This window comes from Pezoporus wallicus, unplaced genomic scaffold, assembly GCF_028554395.1.
Source record: "Pezoporus wallicus isolate ANWC-B61680 ecotype Strahan unplaced genomic scaffold, APGP_CSIRO_Pwel_v1 contig_13766, whole genome shotgun sequence".
NCBI lineage: Eukaryota > Metazoa > Chordata > Aves > Psittaciformes > Psittacidae > Pezoporus > Pezoporus wallicus.
Window position 1 is genome coordinate 1,143,303 of NW_026635291.1, and position 17,482 is coordinate 1,160,784.

General features: G+C 53.1%; 2 protein-coding genes across 4 annotated transcripts in view; one reads left to right on the forward strand and one right to left on the reverse strand.

Annotated features, from left to right (window-relative positions):
- The window catches only part of MEGF6 (multiple EGF like domains 6), a 76,964-nt gene extending 66,951 nt beyond the window's left edge, over nt 1–10,013 (reverse strand). For all 3 annotated transcript variants that reach the window (XM_057418079.1, XM_057418063.1, XM_057418071.1), the window contains exons 1-3: nt 9,787–10,013; nt 7,737–7,871; nt 4,360–4,469 (exon numbers count right to left, since the gene is read on the reverse strand). In XM_057418079.1, the coding sequence (XP_057274062.1) occupies nt 4,360–4,469; nt 7,737–7,871; nt 9,787–9,872 (331 nt within the window). In that variant the 5' untranslated portion in view covers nt 9,873–10,013. The remainder of the gene's footprint in view (nt 1–4,359; nt 4,470–7,736; nt 7,872–9,786) is intronic.
- A 2,861-nt stretch (nt 10,014–12,874) lies between these two features.
- Nucleotides 12,875–16,977, forward strand: TPRG1L (tumor protein p63 regulated 1 like). Its single transcript, XM_057418100.1, has 5 exons — nt 12,875–13,081; nt 13,180–13,271; nt 14,029–14,205; nt 14,922–15,075; nt 15,642–16,977. Exons 1-5 carry the CDS (start codon nt 12,893–12,895, stop codon nt 15,834–15,836), a joined length of 807 nt encoding a protein of 268 aa, XP_057274083.1. The 5' UTR covers nt 12,875–12,892; the 3' UTR covers nt 15,837–16,977.
- The last annotated feature ends 505 nt before the right edge of the window (nt 16,978–17,482 follow it).

A 17,482-nucleotide genomic window follows, 5' to 3' on the forward strand; every position in this document is an offset into this window, starting at 1 on the left:
CTCTTTCCCAAGCATCCTGCCCAGCTGAGCCATGCATGTGATGATCACAAACCCTTCCCTGTGCCTGTCCTCCCACATGGCAAAGCAGAAGGAGCTCTGGGCAGTGACTGTTTCATTGCAACTTCCCATCTCCAGATGTGCACCAGGATTTGCTGGAGCTGCAGCCTCACGTGTGGCTGGCTGTAGGCTTGCAAGAAGGGCTGGCTTCTGCTTTATGCCTTTTCTTCAGGCCCTAACACTGTTAGACAGAATTGGCTCTGTGGCCAAATTGCATAGTGAAGTGATTTGGTTTTCCCTGCCTACTTCACCTTGGTCCCCTAAGAACCATGCTTTAGGCAGGGGCCCAGTGAAGCTCAGCCTGTCTCCAGCCCTGTGTGCCAGCATCACTCAGCCCTCTGAAGCAGTTCAGTGAAACCCAAAGCGCAACAATGGAAAATATGAGGAGCAATTGCAGCGACACAAACCAGGGATTAGAAGATACGGGTGTTATTCTTGGCTGTGCCCCAGAATTCCTGAATGAGCCGGACAATTCCCTGCTCTGTGTTTCAGGCTGGCACAGCCAGAGTGGAAATCACAACAACCCACTTCCCAGCCCAGGGGGCCCGGGGGCCTGCGAGTCTCCCTCTCTCGTGTCCTCCAAGCCTTCTGCAAATCAGCTCCTAATTCAGAGCGACAGAATTTAATGGAAAGAAATTTGGGACTAGGGTAATGGCACTGTTGTGGGAAACAGGGAAGACAGGATAAATCACAGAAAGCATGGCTGCCTTCTGCTTGAAAGGCCAGACAGCATCTTTGGTGCGGAGTTAGCAAGGTGGGGTTCTTGGGAAGACAAGAGATTGATTTAAAAGGAAGAGTGATGAGGAAAAGCACTTTTCCTTCAGCGCATGGGCTCCCTGAGGTACAACGTGGCCATCCTCCGCGTGGACAAAGACGGTCTCCTAGGGGAGCCCACGGTGGGAGTCCAACCAACACCGAGGTTCAGAAGTTCAGGCAAAGCCTTTCAGCTAACAAAACAATGAGCCTCCAGGAGCCAAGAGGTGAGACACAAAGGGAAGCCCTAATAGGGAAATCAGAGCAGAGCCTGATCTGAACAAAAACTCCAATTAACGATAACCGGGAAGGGTGACTGAAGCCTTAGACCAGCAGCTCAAACCGAGCTTCTCCATGGAGGCACCAAAAGAGCAAACCACGCTGCTGGCAGAAGCAGCTATCCAGCCACACAACGGCCAAGCTGCTTCTTGGCCAGCCTCTGCTCACTTAGGCTGCTCCATTTCCTTTAGCCTGCTCATCAGAACTGGGCTTGGGCATTCCCACCCATCGCCGTGAAAGGAGAGGCCACAAGGATTGCCAGACATGCAGGCCCCTCATCCTAATCAGCAAGGGCTTTAACTGCATTATTGAACCCATGTGGAATTTAAGTAGCATCTCAGAGGCCACTTGAAACTGAGAAGCTTACTCTGGAAGTCAATCTATCAGTAATCAAGCAGGGAAAGAACCTGATGCCATGCTAAAAATGCAGAGGGTGTCTTGACTTCTGACCTTTTTCATTCCCAAAAGGACTGAGAGGATGAATGCTCCAGGACAGAAGGCAATGGAAGTGCAATAAGCCCTCATGCTCCTACCAGAAGGCTCAGCTGGCCTTGACCAGCTACACACAAGTCTACAGTGGTGAAAATTTCCCCTAAGAACACATCAGATGGGTTGATTTCTAAGTATTTTAATGGAAAGTGATGAACAGGCCAGCATTTGGGGCGAGGAGAGTGCTGCAGTGATGGGATGCCAGCCTCCGAGGGAAGGCAAGATAAGATGTCCTTGCTGGAGCGATTCCATCGTGTGGCCTCCGACAGCTCTAATTAAACTGTCAGCAGCAACAGCCTTCCCCACCTTTGTGCTCCTGGAACACGATCAATGATCTCTGGAGACAGATAGGAAGGGCCACAAATCCTGCTGACATATTTTGGCACAGCTTCGCTGTGTTCAGCTCAGCTACACCAGTGATCACAGGCTGCCTGGCGATTGCTGTGTGCAGAGCAGAAAACCCTCTAACACACATCATGCCCTGGCTGTTTCCCTGCCTCAGCACTACACTAATACTTAGTGACTCATTTCCCCGGCCAGTCCTTCCTACACCTTCTTCTGGCCCAGAAGAACAAGCTGGTCAAGGCCACAGCAGGAAAAGTCATCACACCCCTGCAACCCGAAAGCTGGGAGCTCCTCGGGATGAGGGTTCAGTTATGAAGAAACCAGAAGCATTCCTTAGGAGAGTCTGAAGATCAGGATAGAAACTCCTGCATGGGTACCAGCCAGGCAGAGCCACCCCATGGGCTCGGTCCAGGCTGTGGGATGCTCCTCCAGCTACGCTAGACCAGCCATGGCACAGGATGCATCCCTGTCCTTCCTCCTGAAATACCATTTAACTGATCACATCACCCACATTCTCGCTTTGAAGTATAAGGCTGAATGGGGGGAAGCAAGGGAAAAGCTAGGACTTTGCAACCTGGCCTTCAGCTTACTCTCCAGCTGCAAAACATCCACTAGTTTTCCTGCTCTTGGGAATAATACACAGCAAACGTGTAAACAAGACCCATTTAAAAGAGAGCAGCAGGAACTACCGACGGAAGCACGACAAGAAAATAAACACCAGCAGCACATCAGCAGCGAGTGTGACATTAACTGAGAGTCTCAAAGAGCTGCACCTCCCTCTTTTCTAGTCTTCCTCTTTCTATTCTGACCCTGCAGCCAGCAGCCTGTGGAGACCATTGTCCAGCTTCCGAGTGTTGGTCCCAGTGATGAGGATGATGAGTTAAGAGCGTGCCCTGAGCAGCTTCATTTCCTTTTCCCTGCTTCCTTCCTGGATGGAATTACTCACTTCCTCAGCAGGAAAAACCATCACAGCCCGCACTGGTCTGAGTTCATTTGAGGTGGTTATCCGTGCGCCGACAGCGGGTTATTGGGCACCCATGGAGCTTCCTCCGGCACAGTGGGGTTGCTCTCCTGTGCTGCAGGCTTTTGAATAGGAAGAATAAAGATTGGCTGCTAGGCACACCTTTTTCTTCTTGCCTTTCAAACCTTTGCTTCAAGCATCACAGCACACAGAAGGCATACGCAGCTTCTCTATGGAACAAAAGGTGACTACCTGTGGGAGACATTTTCCTACATTGTGGCTCAATTACGACCTAAATCACCTTTACAATGGAGCTGGCCACAGCAGCTTTCATCCCCTTGCTGGCAAGGTAGGTTGGATCCCAAACCCTTTGTTGGCTTGCCTGCCTATTACTTAAAAAGAAGCTGCTTTTCTATGGTGCAGGCAGGAGCACACCTCCAATAGCATAGTTCAGAAAGGATCAGAGCTCTAGTATGCAGCCAGGCAGAGAATTAATAACACAGCGCAGGGAGCCTGGGTGATTCTGCCTTGATGGCGACATTTATTCCTACACACATGCTCAGATAAGCCTTTGTTTGATTCAAGAGAAGATTTTACTTTGCTCTCCACACCTCAGAAGCAAAGACCAGTATATCCCCAGCAGGACGCGGCTGATGGGGTGCCTCAACATCCCTTGCTGGGTCCCACAAGGACCAAATGCTCACCCTTTGGCTATGGAGGGAGCAGGCGATGGGGAGGACAAGGTGGGTCTCAAGTTCAGTGAGTATTCAAGTAACAGTTATAGCACCCAACCCCCCCCCTTTCCAAAGTAGCTGAGGAGCCTCATCCCAGTCAGTTGAGAGATGAATCCCACTCTCACCCACGGTTTGGAGTGGGAATGGCCAGGGAGCAGGCTCCAATGAGGAACCACTGGCCAAAATCCAGTCCTTTGGGAGTGCAGCACTGAGGCCAAATTCCCCAGCAATTGGCCTAAGGCTGCCTTTTCCAAGGAAGCATCTCTAATGAAGGCCGAGTAAAACCAACCAGCCGGCACATCATCCGTCACTGGCACGTTCGATCACACAGACAGCAATTACTGGCTTTTGTAGTGAGGGACAAGCCCACTCAGGGCTCGGATTACAGCTTTCCAGAGCTTCTGCCAACGGCACCACTTGAAACACCAGTTTGGGCCTGATTTTATACATTTAGTGGCGTTTGGCAATGGGAGGAATGAATGTGACTGAAAACCCTTCCGTGCTGCGATGGGGAAATGGGAAAACCGGGAAGCAACACATAGCACTTCCTGGGAAGCCAGAGAACCCCCCCCGATGCACAGGTAAAAGGAATACAAATAACAACCCCCCCATCCCAGCTCTTTTTAAAGCCTTTTTTATACCATTTACTGCAGGGATAGGGCTTGGACTGAGCATCCTCAGCCCAAACCCAACCCTGCCAGCAGCAGAGGGAGACTCGCACCCGAGGAGCACGATACTCACGGTAGAGACAGCCGGCATCACCTCCAAGCTGGGACCACCCTGGACAGCACTTGTACGTGGTGTGGTACATCACCTTGTAGACCTGCCTGTAGCCCGTGTAATAGCCAGTTCTGAAAGACAACAAACCCAGATTCCACCCGGACAACGTGAATTCCTGCGGAACACGGGAACGGGAAGGCTGTAACTCTACCTGCGGGTGCACACAGAGGCAGGAATTAGCTTTTCAAATGTGCTGACATTTTCCACCTGGTCTAGCAATGATCGCTGATGCCAAGGAAACACTTCTTAATGTGCTCCAATTGGGAAGAGGAGAGATGAGCGGCCGGGTCCTATAACACCCCTGACTCTTCTCCTTTGCTAAGCTATTTCACAGCTCCGAGCTCCTCTCAAACGACTCATTCGTAAATTTAAATGTTAAGGTAGTTCAGTCAGTTCTAGTGAGCAAAGGGGGTGTCTGAGCTAAAAAACCATCGGAATCCTGATGGAGATATGAGAGACTATGAGGGTGTTGAGGCGCTGGCACAGGGTGCCCAGAGGAGCTGTGGCTGCCCCATCCCTGGCACTGTTCAAGGCCAGGTTGGAGCAAGCTGCTCTAGTGGAAGGTGTCCCTGCCTGGGACAGGGGTTGGAACCAGATGAGCTTTAAGGTCCCTTCAACCTAAACCATTCCCTGACTCTATGGCTCAAAAAGCTCATCACGTAGTTGTGTTTTCCACAGCCAGGCTCGGCAGAGCCGGGACACCGCGCTCCACTGGGGGCTGAAGGTCCCTTTAACGCCTCCTTCCAGTGACTTCCAGGGTGGAATGTGGGGCAGGGAAGCAGGGATTGATCTGAAGCACAAATAAACAGAAGTGACCCTTTCCCCTCCCCGGAAATTCGCTGTTTTGTCTCTGGGAAACCTGAAACAGGGACCACGTTTGAAGCTGATTCTCAAAAAGCTCCTTTGGCACAACATGAAACCGAGCGCACCAAAGCGAAGCGGACAAACAACAACAGCTCTTGGGTGCCGCAGATGTGTTGTACGTGTCCACTGGAAGCATTTACCCCAGCTCAGTCTGGCTCTTTGGGTCTGGCTGAATGCTTGCAAACTGCCACCTCCCCCCCCAAAATCACAGTGAGCCATCAACCCCCATGCAGGAGCCCTGTGGCTGCTCTCCTGTGCCAGCCAGCACATGGAAGCACAGCTGACAAACAGGAGCAGACACCAATGCTTCCCTGGATGAGCTGTTAACAAATTCAGAAGGAAATAGTTGTGTCCCAGGAGCAGCTGAGAAAGCAATTTGCAGTCCCTCAGACACCAGAGCAACCAGCAATTGGGCTTGGGTCCAGCTGGACCCACATGGGACTCAGAGTGATCACCCAGCCCAGCCCATTATGGCAAACACAGCACCTTGGGAAACAGGAATGGACACAGTGGATGCCACAGGCTGGAAAACACCATTCTTCCCATGCATGGCAGTGAGCAGCCTGTTCCACAGCCCTGTGTAAGGTCAGAAATGAACGCAGGACAGCTCAGGACTAACCCCAGGCTCTCTTCTGCTCCCTCCCACCCTCATCTCCACGAGCCTTTGGACACTTCACATCCCTAACTCGGCTCAAGTGGGTTCTCAAGGAGATGCAAATATTTTGCCAGGCTCAGCTGCCTGTGGGTATCCGGATGCTGCAGACTGGAGAGAACCGCAGAGATTCTTTATCTTCAGTGGTTCTGTTTTCCTTTGTGCTTTAAGGAGTCCCTGGCACAGAAAACATTGAACAACCCAGAACTAAGGCTTGAAAATCCTGCTCCTGGAAAACCGGCATCCAGCCCCTCTGGGGCAGTGCTGCTGCTCCTCCAAGATGCATTACTGCAGGGGGAGCAAAGCTACCTCCTATCCTTACCTAATTCAGGAAGACTGCACAACCAGTAGGAAAACCATCCCATTCCCAGGAATAGCGGGATGTGCAGCCCAGGGGATGCGCTGGTCAGCTGCCAAGGAGCAGACAGGCAGGGCCCACATCCTGGGCTGGTGCAGAGCAAGGTTTGTGCTCACTTTTAGGTAGCATTGCAATCCCATACATGCAAGTCCTCTGAAAGCAAATGCTCCTGGCTGCAGAATGCACAAACTCAATAGAAAACCACCTCCTGTCCCCAGCTCACCCCCCTACACTGCACTTGCAGGCACAGCAATGGGGCTGTGGCAGGGTCTGCAGCACCCTGAGCATGCCCATGGATTTTAGGACACTAACTACACATAGGACACAGCTCTAACACCTATGGATATGGCACATCAGCAACTGGTGCTGCTCCTTGCCAAGCGGCCGAGTTGGGCAGCAGCACCGAATGATGTGCCAGGGAAGGGAAGAGCAGATGCTGGATTTTCCTGGCTGCATCCATGTCCTCAAAGGCACCAGGAGCAGTTCCAGGCCAGCCCCGTGTGTGTCAGATCCTGAAGCTGTTAATGCGCTTCCTGCTCCCTGTGCTGCCAGAGCCAGGTCCAGCTGGAGCAGCTCCAGAGGGAGCATCCCTGGGAATGCTGAACCCGTGCTCTGCTGCCCTTGGCCGCTCAGCACAAGGGAGCTTGGCAGGAGATCTTCCACCTATTGGGATAAGCTCCCAGAAGAAGTTCAGAGGGAGGGGATGTGGGACAAAACCCTGCCTGGGGGAAGTTCTGCTCTTGTACTGCTAAGTTCTGCTCACAGTCCTTTTGCTGCCTTGCTTTTAGAATTCCTTGTGTGAAAGCCCCCATAGTACCTCCAGGCTTCACCTCTGTATTCCCACCAGGAACACAGGTTTAGCATAGGCTGTTCTGATCTTTATAATGAAGTACAACAGAGTTTTTTCACTTCAGTCCCTTGACTTACAGCCTCAAAACCAGACATGAAAGGACCAAAGGGGCATCTGGCTCTCAAGAGTTCCCAGCCTTTGAAGCAGGAGCAGACAGGGCACCTCTCATTTTGAACATTAAACACAGCCAAAAGAGGGACTCTGCTCCTTTGGAACCACCACGCAGATATCATCACCACGGTAATTACCGGCAATTACAGGTTAGGAGGAATTCCTCAAGCCAAGGCTTTAAAGCTGTCTCTAGTCCAAGATGCTGCTTTGAAACTACTACCGTAATCAGTGCTTTGGGAAGGCTTGTAGCCGGCCGATGAGGGCGGAAGAGCAGGTGGAGCACAGAGAAGATCGGGCACAGCAGTTTGCCCACCGGGTAGGTAACAAAGGTCCATTACTTGTCCATTATTCGCACTGCTGCCCATGCTCACAGCCCCTGCTGCCTGCTACGGCTCCTCTGAGGGTACCACGCAGTTAGTGAGGCTGGTCCCTGGGCCGGACCCCCCCCAGGGCACACGATGGGCTCCCCGTAACCCAGAGCGCTCGGAAGGAAGAGCACGCACCTGCGCTCGTAGCCCGCGCACCGCCGCCGGGCGCCGCAGTCCGGCTTCCACACTTGGACGCTGCGGGTGAAGGCCTGGACACGCGGCTGCCGCTGCCCCACGATGAGCACCTCCGGCTCCGCGCAGACGTTCGGCCTGGACACAGAAGCGATGGTGAGGGAGCTGCTTCCTGAGGGACAGGCTGCGCCGCGCACAGGACCTGCCTCCTCGTCTCACTAAACCGGTGCGGGGACGGGCACCCCGCTCCCAGTGCGGCCCAGGCACCCCCCGAAGCACTGCGATGCCCTGCTGAGCAGCCTGTTACCAGTGAAGCACACGGGGCAGAAAGGGCACCTCTGTCTCTCAGCAGCATGTCTTTAGGCCTGAATGAATCGGTAAAACGTCGCAGAACCGCACAGCGAACATCACAAACCCGTCCTTACAGATGGAAAATCTCCATTCCGTCCACTCTCGGTTAATGAAGAATGCATGTGCGCTCTTTGCGCCTAGGGGACTGGTTTCCTGACTGTTTTCAATGCAAACACCGACGACATCTGCATCTCCTGACTGTTTGGAAAACAAATTATCCTGCCGCTAGAAATGTGATACTGTTTTGTTAATAGTGCTTCAGATTAGAATTCAGTCCGCTTAGATGCTTTCTCACTCATTCAGAGCTAAGGGCTGTAAAACTAATGCCATTAAGTAAGTGAACTGAGGGAGCTCAGGGGGAAAATGAGGGAAGCACCACTTGCATTTTATTTCTGTCTAAAACTAATGCTCTTTCACCAAGATTTTAACTAAGAAAGAGGAGGGAAACCTTTGACTCGGTAAGTTATGAGCCATTCCTTACTCGGGATCATTCCTGTTGCTTCCAATCCTTTCACACACATACTTCCTATAGAAGAGGTTCCACTCAATACCCTGGACGTTGAGAAGCACATGGGGCTGCTGCAGGGCACTCACTACCCCTGGCAGTGCCTGTGGGATGAGAGCACATCTCCTACTCCCCAGCATCGCTCCCCTCCTCACCCCACCGTGTGCCCACTGCCAAGCCGTGGCCTTGCCAAGCTCCACACACATCACTGCAGCAGCACAAGGGCTGCAGCGGAGCCGTTTCATGCCCCCAGGGGCACACAGGGACTGCTGTGAGCTGATGCTGGGGAGGGGGGGGCCCACCTCTGAGCGTCTGCTCATCCAAAACCAGGGCTGGAAGGATCCCCACGGACACGTCTGGCAGCAAAACCCTGCGGGTGTCATTTATTACAGAGAAGAAAGGGTCCTGTGTGCCCCAGAGAGTGGCTGTGCGTGCAGCGGTGCCCTGTGGGAAGGGACAGCACTTCCCAGGCGCTGCTGCTTTCTTTTCTGCAGTGCCTTGGCACACATCCCTAGGGGCTCATCCAAGAAGTTCCTAAAAGGAGTTGTCGAGGCAGGAGCACAAAGTTCTCACAAAGGGAGAGAAAGCATCTTCTTGTGGGACCTTTATCTGCTGAAAAGGGGCCCTTATCGATCAGGAAGTCAAAACCACCCGGAGAGCAGCTTGGAGCTGGCACACGGCGCGAGCGACACCACTTCGCTACCAAAGGGATTAGAGCAGCCCCCCCCTGCACGGGGAGATCATCTTCTGGCAGGGGACCAGATCCACAAGGAGGGTTTCCAAGGAAGCCAAAGGAGTAACACCCGACGGTAACTGTAAAGTGTAACTGAACAGAACGGGCTGCGTGCTGCTGCCGACAGCAAAAGGGGGAAGGACCATGCGTGAAGTGCCATAAACCCAGCAGGCCTGGGAGGAAAGGGCACAGCTTTCCCACTGCAGTCACCTCCTGCACTCCCACAATAGGCACCGTGGTTGCAAACAGTGTTACAGCAAGCAAAGACTCTGCATTCTCAATGACTCTTCCCCTTTCTGTCCCGCTGGCAGCAGAGAAAGCAGCACAGGACCCCCCCCCCTCACTCTTCTGCTCTTCCCTTCCCCCTAGAGCTGGAAGTACCACATTTAGCTTCTGCTTTACACTTCCCTGCCCTACAACCTCCCCCCCACCCCCCCATCAAGGATGCTCTTATTGCTACTTACATATGGGGCTGGAGCTTGCTCCCAGAAGCAAGAGAGGACACTCGCAGGGCCAGGATGAACACCAGTGCTGCTGCATGAGACCCCATCGCACCCACAGTGCTTCCAATGCCTGGAAAACCTCGGAGCCCTCTCTCCTGTTCCTCAGAGGACACTCCTGCTCCCAGCTCATTGGTGTGCTCCTCTTCCAAAGGGAATGCTATAGGAGCACATGGGAGTTCTTGCACAGGGAGGGCAGGTTCATCATTCCTGGATGCTTGCTCCTGCACCGTTCAGCTCAGCAAGTTCCCTGGGTCCATGGGAAGTGATTACAGCACAGGCTGTCACCGGGATGTCCCCCAAACCAGACCTGGCTTCCGATGCTCATCTGCTCATCTGCTCACAGGGAAGGGCACAGAAGTGACTTTTCCTTCTGGCATTTGCTTCTTGACAGAGCCCAAAGAGCCGGTGGCTCACAGGACCCGGGCTCCCTCCAGCAGCGAAGCCTCATGTGGGTCTGGAGCCGGTTTGGAGTTGTGATCCGCTTCACAAGGCAATGTGAAAGTCAGCACCCGGGAAGAGAAAAGACTCTCCTGTGCATAGAGCATTCCAGCTCCCAGAGCAGGCAGAGAGCTCCTTTATCCCATCTGCATCCATGGAGCCATCCTCTGCTGCTGCCACAGTTCCCACCTTCCTCCGGAGAGGGGATGGAGTCCCGCACACACGGAGAGCAGCTTCCCTGCTTTCCAAGGCAGTAACTGAACTTCCCTCCTGCCTTCCCAGGTCCGGCTCCGCTCCCTCACATGCTCTCTTGTTTCTCCTCTTGCTGACAGCCACAGATCCCTCCCACCGGCCGTGTCCAACCCCGGAGAGGAGGGGGAGACCCTGCGGAACAGTAGCAGCGTGATTCGGGCTGGTTTCTCCAAGGCAGCTCTTTGCACTGCCTAAGGCCAACACCGCGCACACCACCCCAACCCCCTTGTCCAGCAGCTCCTAGAATATCCCCCAGAGGCTGAATCTTCTCCTCTGTGCTCCAGCAGGTAACAAAAAGGATCAGTTCCCAAGGAATAAAGGCCATAAACCAGCCAAGGACACATCCGACCTGTGCTTAGCGCTGTTAACAGCCAGCTCTTGGGGTGGTGGGGAATGCACCAGGCAAAGAGGGACTTGGGGAACGAGGTGAGATTCCTGCCTGCCTTTTCCCCAGCAAACTCCCTGCTCCATAAGGAAACAGCACGAGCAGAGGCACTGGTAGGGATGTTGCTGGAGCTGGGTGACAGCTCACTGGCCCCTGTGAAATAGAGAACAGGAGGAGAAGTGCCAAGCCTAGCGCTGAGCTGGTTCACTGCAGTTTCCTCTTCCAGAGAACTGCCATGGGCATCAGCTGCCCGGCCTGGCAGAGGGCTCCTGCCATCCTTCCTTCCTTCTGTCCTGGACGGAGGGATGGACGGGTGCATGGCAGCCGGGACAGCAGGACGGGGAAGAGCAGAGCGGAGCAGGGATGCTGCACTACAGCTCTCCCACCTCAAGAACATGCAGCAACCTCTCCCCAGGGTGAGGGGGAATCAGTGCAGCTGCAGACCTGATCTATGGCACATACAGACCCTGAGAGAGCAGGAGGGGAAGGTCTGGGTGTTGCAGTGCCCACACCACACACGTATTTTGCCACCATTCCATAAGGACTTAATGCCACCAAGGAGCCGGGCCCAAGAGCTGGCAGCTCACAGAAGGAAGCAGGCAGCTCCTTTTTGCACCTCAACCCTTCCCAAGTCACAGGACTTGCACACATCCCCCGGGTCAGAGCAAAGCGTGGGTAACAGGGGCTCATGCTTCCACTTAAAGTGAAGTATCTGCCAAGCAGAGCAGATGGGAAGACAACACCGTTCATTCTTCCTGGAGAAGAAAGGCAGCTCCATCAAGATGTTTTATAACGATGGGGAGAGCTCCAGGGTACAATAAATTCAGGCCTCCGCTTTCCTGTCCGGACGTTAAACGTCAGGACTCCTCTTACAGCAGGGAACGCCAGGACTGCTCCCAGGGACTTCCAGCACGCACTTCTGCGACCCAAGAGGCTTCTTTGCACTCGGCCGTCCTCGCTCTGGGTCCGGCCTTGGTGAATGCGGTACCTGGACGTGCAAGAGGTGAAAGCTCAGGGCCCTGCATGAGATACGGCACAGACCCCGACCAGATGCCCACCGGCAGGAATGGTCAGAGGGGTTTGTGCTCCTTGTGCTCGGAGGGAGCAAGCATAGAACAGGAGCGTGGCTCCCTCTCCAGGACACAGCCGGGGATGCGGATCCAGCCCCCCTCAGCTCCACGCTGTGCCTCAGGAAGCGATGCTGGCCACAGCGGGCAGGGCACAACTTACCAGGAGGGTCCGGGCTGGTCTGGCTGCAAGGGGCAGTGGCGTGGTCACCCCTCGGGCTGTGGCCATCCCTCGGCCACCACCATTCCCTGGGCCATGACCGCCCATCCCCTGGGTTTGCAGGGAGAAGAGGACGCTCTGATGCAAAGAGCTGCAGCGTTAAAGGTTTCCCAGCATTAAATTCAACCCTGTAACGCTTTTATAAGTCACCTTAAAGAAAGCCGCGATGCTCCCCATGTAAACAGGCTCCTGTGAGCACGGGCTGCAGCGAGCCCAACACAGACCTCTTGTAGCACGTGTGAAAGGTGGGTATCTGTAACCCCAGCGTCACTGAAGTCAATTTAGTGCGTTCCCAATTGGGTACCACATCGCAGCGCTGCGGAGGACGTCACCCCCTGCCTCTGGGTAAAGCAGCCCTGGGAAGCGCTCAGACAGAGCATGAAGAGGGATAGCACCTTCAGTAACGCCGGGGACCGCAGGGCAGATGCCAGCCTGCCCTCCATCCCCAGCGCTCTGAGCTGCAGGATGCGGTGGGGGCCGCAGGGCGCCGCAGGGTCCCGCCGCCCTCCTGCGCTCCCCCCGGGGTACCGCGGGACCCGGTGCGCCCGGTCCCGGCTCGCTCCGGCAGCACGGCCGCTGCCCGCGCCGCTCACGCGTGCCCTTTGTGCTCCCCAGTCCCGCCCCCGGCGCGGGGCGGGCTCGGAAGGGGGGGGGTCCCGGTGCCGGTCCCGCCCCGGAAGGCACCGAGCGCCCGGGCCGGCCGCGATGCTGCAGCTCCGGGACGCGGCGGAGGGCGGCGAAGGGGACGGCGGCGGGGACGGGGGCAGCCCCGCGGCCGCGGTGCTGGTGCCGGGGGAGGCCGGGCCGCTGCTGCCGCCCCGGCAGACGCTGCGGCCGGTGTCGGTGCGCACCGCGACCCGCGGCGGCCGCCTGCGGGAGTACTTCGTGTTCCGGGTACGGCCGCGCCGCCGGGGCCGGGGGGGGGGGGAGCGGAGCGGGGCGGGGCGGAGCGGCCCCCGCAGCCGGTAACGTGTCCCCCCCTTGCCCCGCAGCCCGGCACCATCGAGCAGGCGGTGAGCGAGATCCGCGCGGTCGTGCTGCCCGCCGAGGACGGGGAGGTGCAGAGCGTCTGGCTGCTGGCGGAGTGAGCGCTGCCCCTGCCCCTGCCCCAGCGCGGCCTTGCTTCCCTCCCTGCACCCCCTGCGGCCTTCCCTCCATCCTGCCCCCCCCAACCCGCACATCCCCGCTTTGCTCTGCTTTAACTGCTGCTGGTTACCTGCAGAACAAGCCCTGCAGGGGCTGAGGCTGGCTGCATCATGCTCCTATCCCCGTGCAGCCCAAACCCACCCAAGGGTGAGATGCAGACCCTGAGTTAACTTGTTCCAAAATCTTACGACCCTAAGGGTTAAAACATAATCTACTCCTGGGTTGCCCTGACATTGATACAGTATTATAGCTGTGATGGCTCGGCAGCAGGTAAAGGTGAAATCTTTTATCCATGAAATGTGAAGAAACAGACAAGGTTTTCTGTGTACAGGCTGTTCTTATAGAGGAAAAGGCTGTCAGACCACACAGGTAAAGGAAACCGTTTCTTTCCCCTGAGCATGCACCACTGCAGTTAATTCAGCCAGCATGGCAGCACACTAATGGCGTGGTGTTAAACACGCTCTAGTGCTGGTGAGGGCTCATCCGCCCTGTTTAAGGGGCATTTGCTCTCCAATAACACCTCCAAATCCTCAGACTTACTAAGAAAATCAGAGTACTCCCTCTGTTGTGACACTCCCCCTCCTGTCGGACTTGCTGACTCAAAGCAAAGGCCCTGATGGAATGGGTTCATTCTCCTTCGTGATTCTTCTGCCCATGACCAAGACCGCTAAAGCTCGGTCTTGTTGCCTGGCCAGGATCGATCACTGGAACAATGAGAAGGAGCGTCTGGTTCTCATCACAGACTGGTCCCTCCTCATCTGCAAATACAACTTCATCAGCCTGCAGTGCCAGCATGTGACTAGGATCGCCCTCAGCGCCGTCGATACCATCTCGGTTGGGCAGTTTGAGTTCCCCTCTAAGTCTCTGAACAAGTGAGTTGATGCAGTAACGCTGCAGTGTTATTGTAACTCCTGTTGTCGCTGTGAGTAGTCAGAGCTGTCAAACCTTTGCTCCTAACTGCTGGCCATGGCTGAGAGCTCTCCTTTTGCTCACCTGACTTCGCAAACTATTGCTCAGCCTTACTATAAGACCTTGGAGTAGCTGCTATTTTGGTGGGGCAATCAGCACTTACATTAAAAGCAAGTTGCTCAAGGACTTTCAATGTAAGATGAGTAGATTTGGGAGCAGAAGTTCATTGCCATTAATGTTCAAGGCCAGGCTGGACGGGGTCTAGTGGAAGGTGTCCCTGCCTGTGGCAGGGTGTTGGAACTGGATGAGCTTTAAGGGCCTTTCCAACCCTAATGATTCTATGTAGTGCAGTAGTAGTACCACCTTAGCATTACTAGAAAGCCATGTGTAAATGTCAGGTCATACATCAACACAGGCTATTACAGGCAATGCAGTTCAGATGTTGGGTCCTGGGCATCTAGCAAGCGTCACCTTCTTGCCCCTAGCTTATAAGAAGGTATCTTTGCATATTCCAGAGGCCAAATTCTTCTCTTACTGATCTAGAGGAAACACTTACTACCAAACTTGTATTTCAGCTTCCAGTTCTAAGCCTGTCTGTTTCAGACAGCATGTTTCCAGTTGAACTGACCTCAAAGAGTCCAGAGTCTTACCCTGTTACTTGTGTTGTCTTCAACATCAGGCGAGAAGGTGTCGGGATTCGAATTCAGTGGGACAAGCAGAGTCGTGCTTCCTTCATCAACAGATGGAACCCGTGGTCCACCAGCATCCCCTACGTCACCTTCACCGAGCACCCCATGGCAGACGCTGATGAGAAGGTGGCCTCCCTTTGCCTGGTAAGGAACTGGCCTCCCCTGCTCTAGATGGGCTGTTGAGCTCCTAGGCTGGGCATGTCTTGGATGATTTTGGAAAGATACAGCAGTTAGATGGAAGCAGTTAAGGCAAAGAGATGGATCCTTCTCTGACTTACCCCACAGGCTGATGCCTGATGACTTCTAGGACGGCCAGCTAAATAAACACTTTAATTGCTGACTGCAAACCTTCACTTAGGTGGTTCTCCATTTTACTTGCAATAGTTGCTTTCCCTTAAAACCAGAACACCATAGTAATTTATGTTCAGCACGTCAGTGATAAGGGCAATCAGAAAGAAACAGCATTAAGTCACATAAATCTTCACACATCTAGGCCATGCATTTCAGTTACACATAAATAGTGTCCTGGTATTAACTGTATCATGAAGGTTAAATGTCAGAACGTAAAGTTTATCATGGCATGGAAGATACATGATGACAGCAGTGGCATTCAGCCTTTACAAGTCAATGCAAAGGCTGATGAATGCTAGCTGTTTATCCAGCAATCTTTAAAACAAAGGAAGAACACCAAGATGACTTTTTTCTTTCAGCTGGAAAACTTCAAAACTCAGCTCATCCAGGCCGTGAAGAAAGCCCAGAAGGAGTCTCCATTGCCAGGAAGGGCAAATGGTGTGCTTGTGCTGGAGCGTCCTCTGCTGATCGAGACCTACCTGGGATTGATGTCCTTCATCAACAACGAGGCCAAACTTGGCTACTCAATGACAAGAGGCAAAATTGGATTTTGAAACTCATTGTGGGGCATCTTTTCAAGGGCAAGTGATTTGGTATGGGGCTGGGGAGAGCAGCAAAACATCAGATAAAGTGAGGAAGTCGGGGGAGCACGAGGAGGGTGGAGAACTGGAGGTTCACAGGAGGCCTGAGTTGTTCTGAGAACACACAGGCCAGGTTAATCTGACACAAGCAGTGTCACTCATACTGTGTATTGGATTTACACAAGGCTAGCTAGCAGCAGTTACTTTTCATTTCTAACTACATGTTCTTCTAACTAAATGTTAATTAAGGGCAGTGGGAATCTGCTACAGCCACTCTGCACAATTTCCAAGACACAGCAAGACATTCATGCCCTGTTGCAGCTGTCTCCCTGTGCGTGGTGTCAAACACTGCAGTGTGCTTGGGCTTGATTCACGTTGTTTAAAGAGGTGGCAGCGGTCACAGTTCTGGTACCTTAGCGCTTAGATTAAGGCCTGTGAAGTCATTCTGTAGCTAACCAGTCAGCTAACAGTGTTAAACACCCCTGTTGCATCTGCTCAGAAACAGTCCACATGAGCTATGCTTGAATAGGACTTTATTGGCTTCCTAACTTCTTGTGTGTGTGTGCTTGCTGTAGCCACAGAATAAAGACTTTATGGAGAGAATATTGCCAAAAGCCCTTGCCAACACATCTGCCTTCAATGCTATTATTTATAAAACTGAAAAGGAATCCTATTTTGATTAGATTTATATTCTTAGCAGTTTTTCTTAAATCAAGTCTGGGAGAACAGCAGGGCAGGACTCATCCTGGAGCCCAGTAAAACTTTGGTTCCAACCTTGATTTACACTTCACCTTATACAGACGTCCAGTAATGAAATGCAGAAGCAGCATAAGAGACTGCAACAGCAATTGTGCCCAAGGTTACTCTGACCACCTCTTTCATTGCGTGTGACCTTCTAGGTGTGCTGTTTATCAGAGCATTTCTCTGCACAACTGCAATGCTGAATAAACGCTGTGCTGCAGTGGTAGATTTTGGACTAAGATGTGCTTTTTATGAAGCCTCTGTAAAGCTGAAATCATGATGGAATGCAACAAGCTTCATGCCCCTCAATTCATTTTCTATGATACCTGTTTAATTATAATTAATCTTGCAGTAAAGTTAAAATTTAACTCAATTTGTTTGTTTCTCTTCATTGTGGGGAGACTGAGGCTGTGAAATTAAGTAGCAATTCAAAAACATCCAGTAAATTCCTCAGCAGTGGGCTCCCTTCCTCTGATGGACCCAACAGCCAGCTACATGGGTTACAGAGATAGGACAGAACAACTGCTCCTTCCCTGACCACCCACCCACTCCTATCTGGCATTAGGCAGTTGGGTCAAAAGCTCCCATTTCAACTGGCTTTAGTGCATCATTCTAAAGTACCAGCTATGATCCTTCTTATAAAGATTTAGTAAATCTATAGTAGACCAGGTGCAATTACTGTCACCTGTTAATACCTTAGTCTGGAAATTACTGCAATGACTAGAGAGGACTTGATTTGCTTCTGAACACAGAACTTGTACTGCTTTAACACTAACTGATTCCTAGAAAATGTCATCCTGGTGTATCTACTTCTGCTACAATATTTAGTTCTAATACACCAGAAAGATCTTGTTGTCTTACCAGCCTAGATACATTGG

Excerpts from the sequence above, each read along its gene's own strand:
- TPRG1L (XM_057418100.1), top strand. The coding sequence starts at position 12,893 with ATGCTGCAGCTCCGGGACGCGGCGGAGGGCGGCGAAGGGGACGGCGGC. Across the intron at positions 14,206-14,921 it reads CCCTCTAAGTCTCTGAACAA|GCGAGAAGGTGTCGGGATTC; the intron begins GTGAGTTGATGC and ends CTTCAACATCAG. Across the intron at positions 15,076-15,641 it reads AGGTGGCCTCCCTTTGCCTG|CTGGAAAACTTCAAAACTCA; the intron begins GTAAGGAACTGG and ends TTTTTCTTTCAG.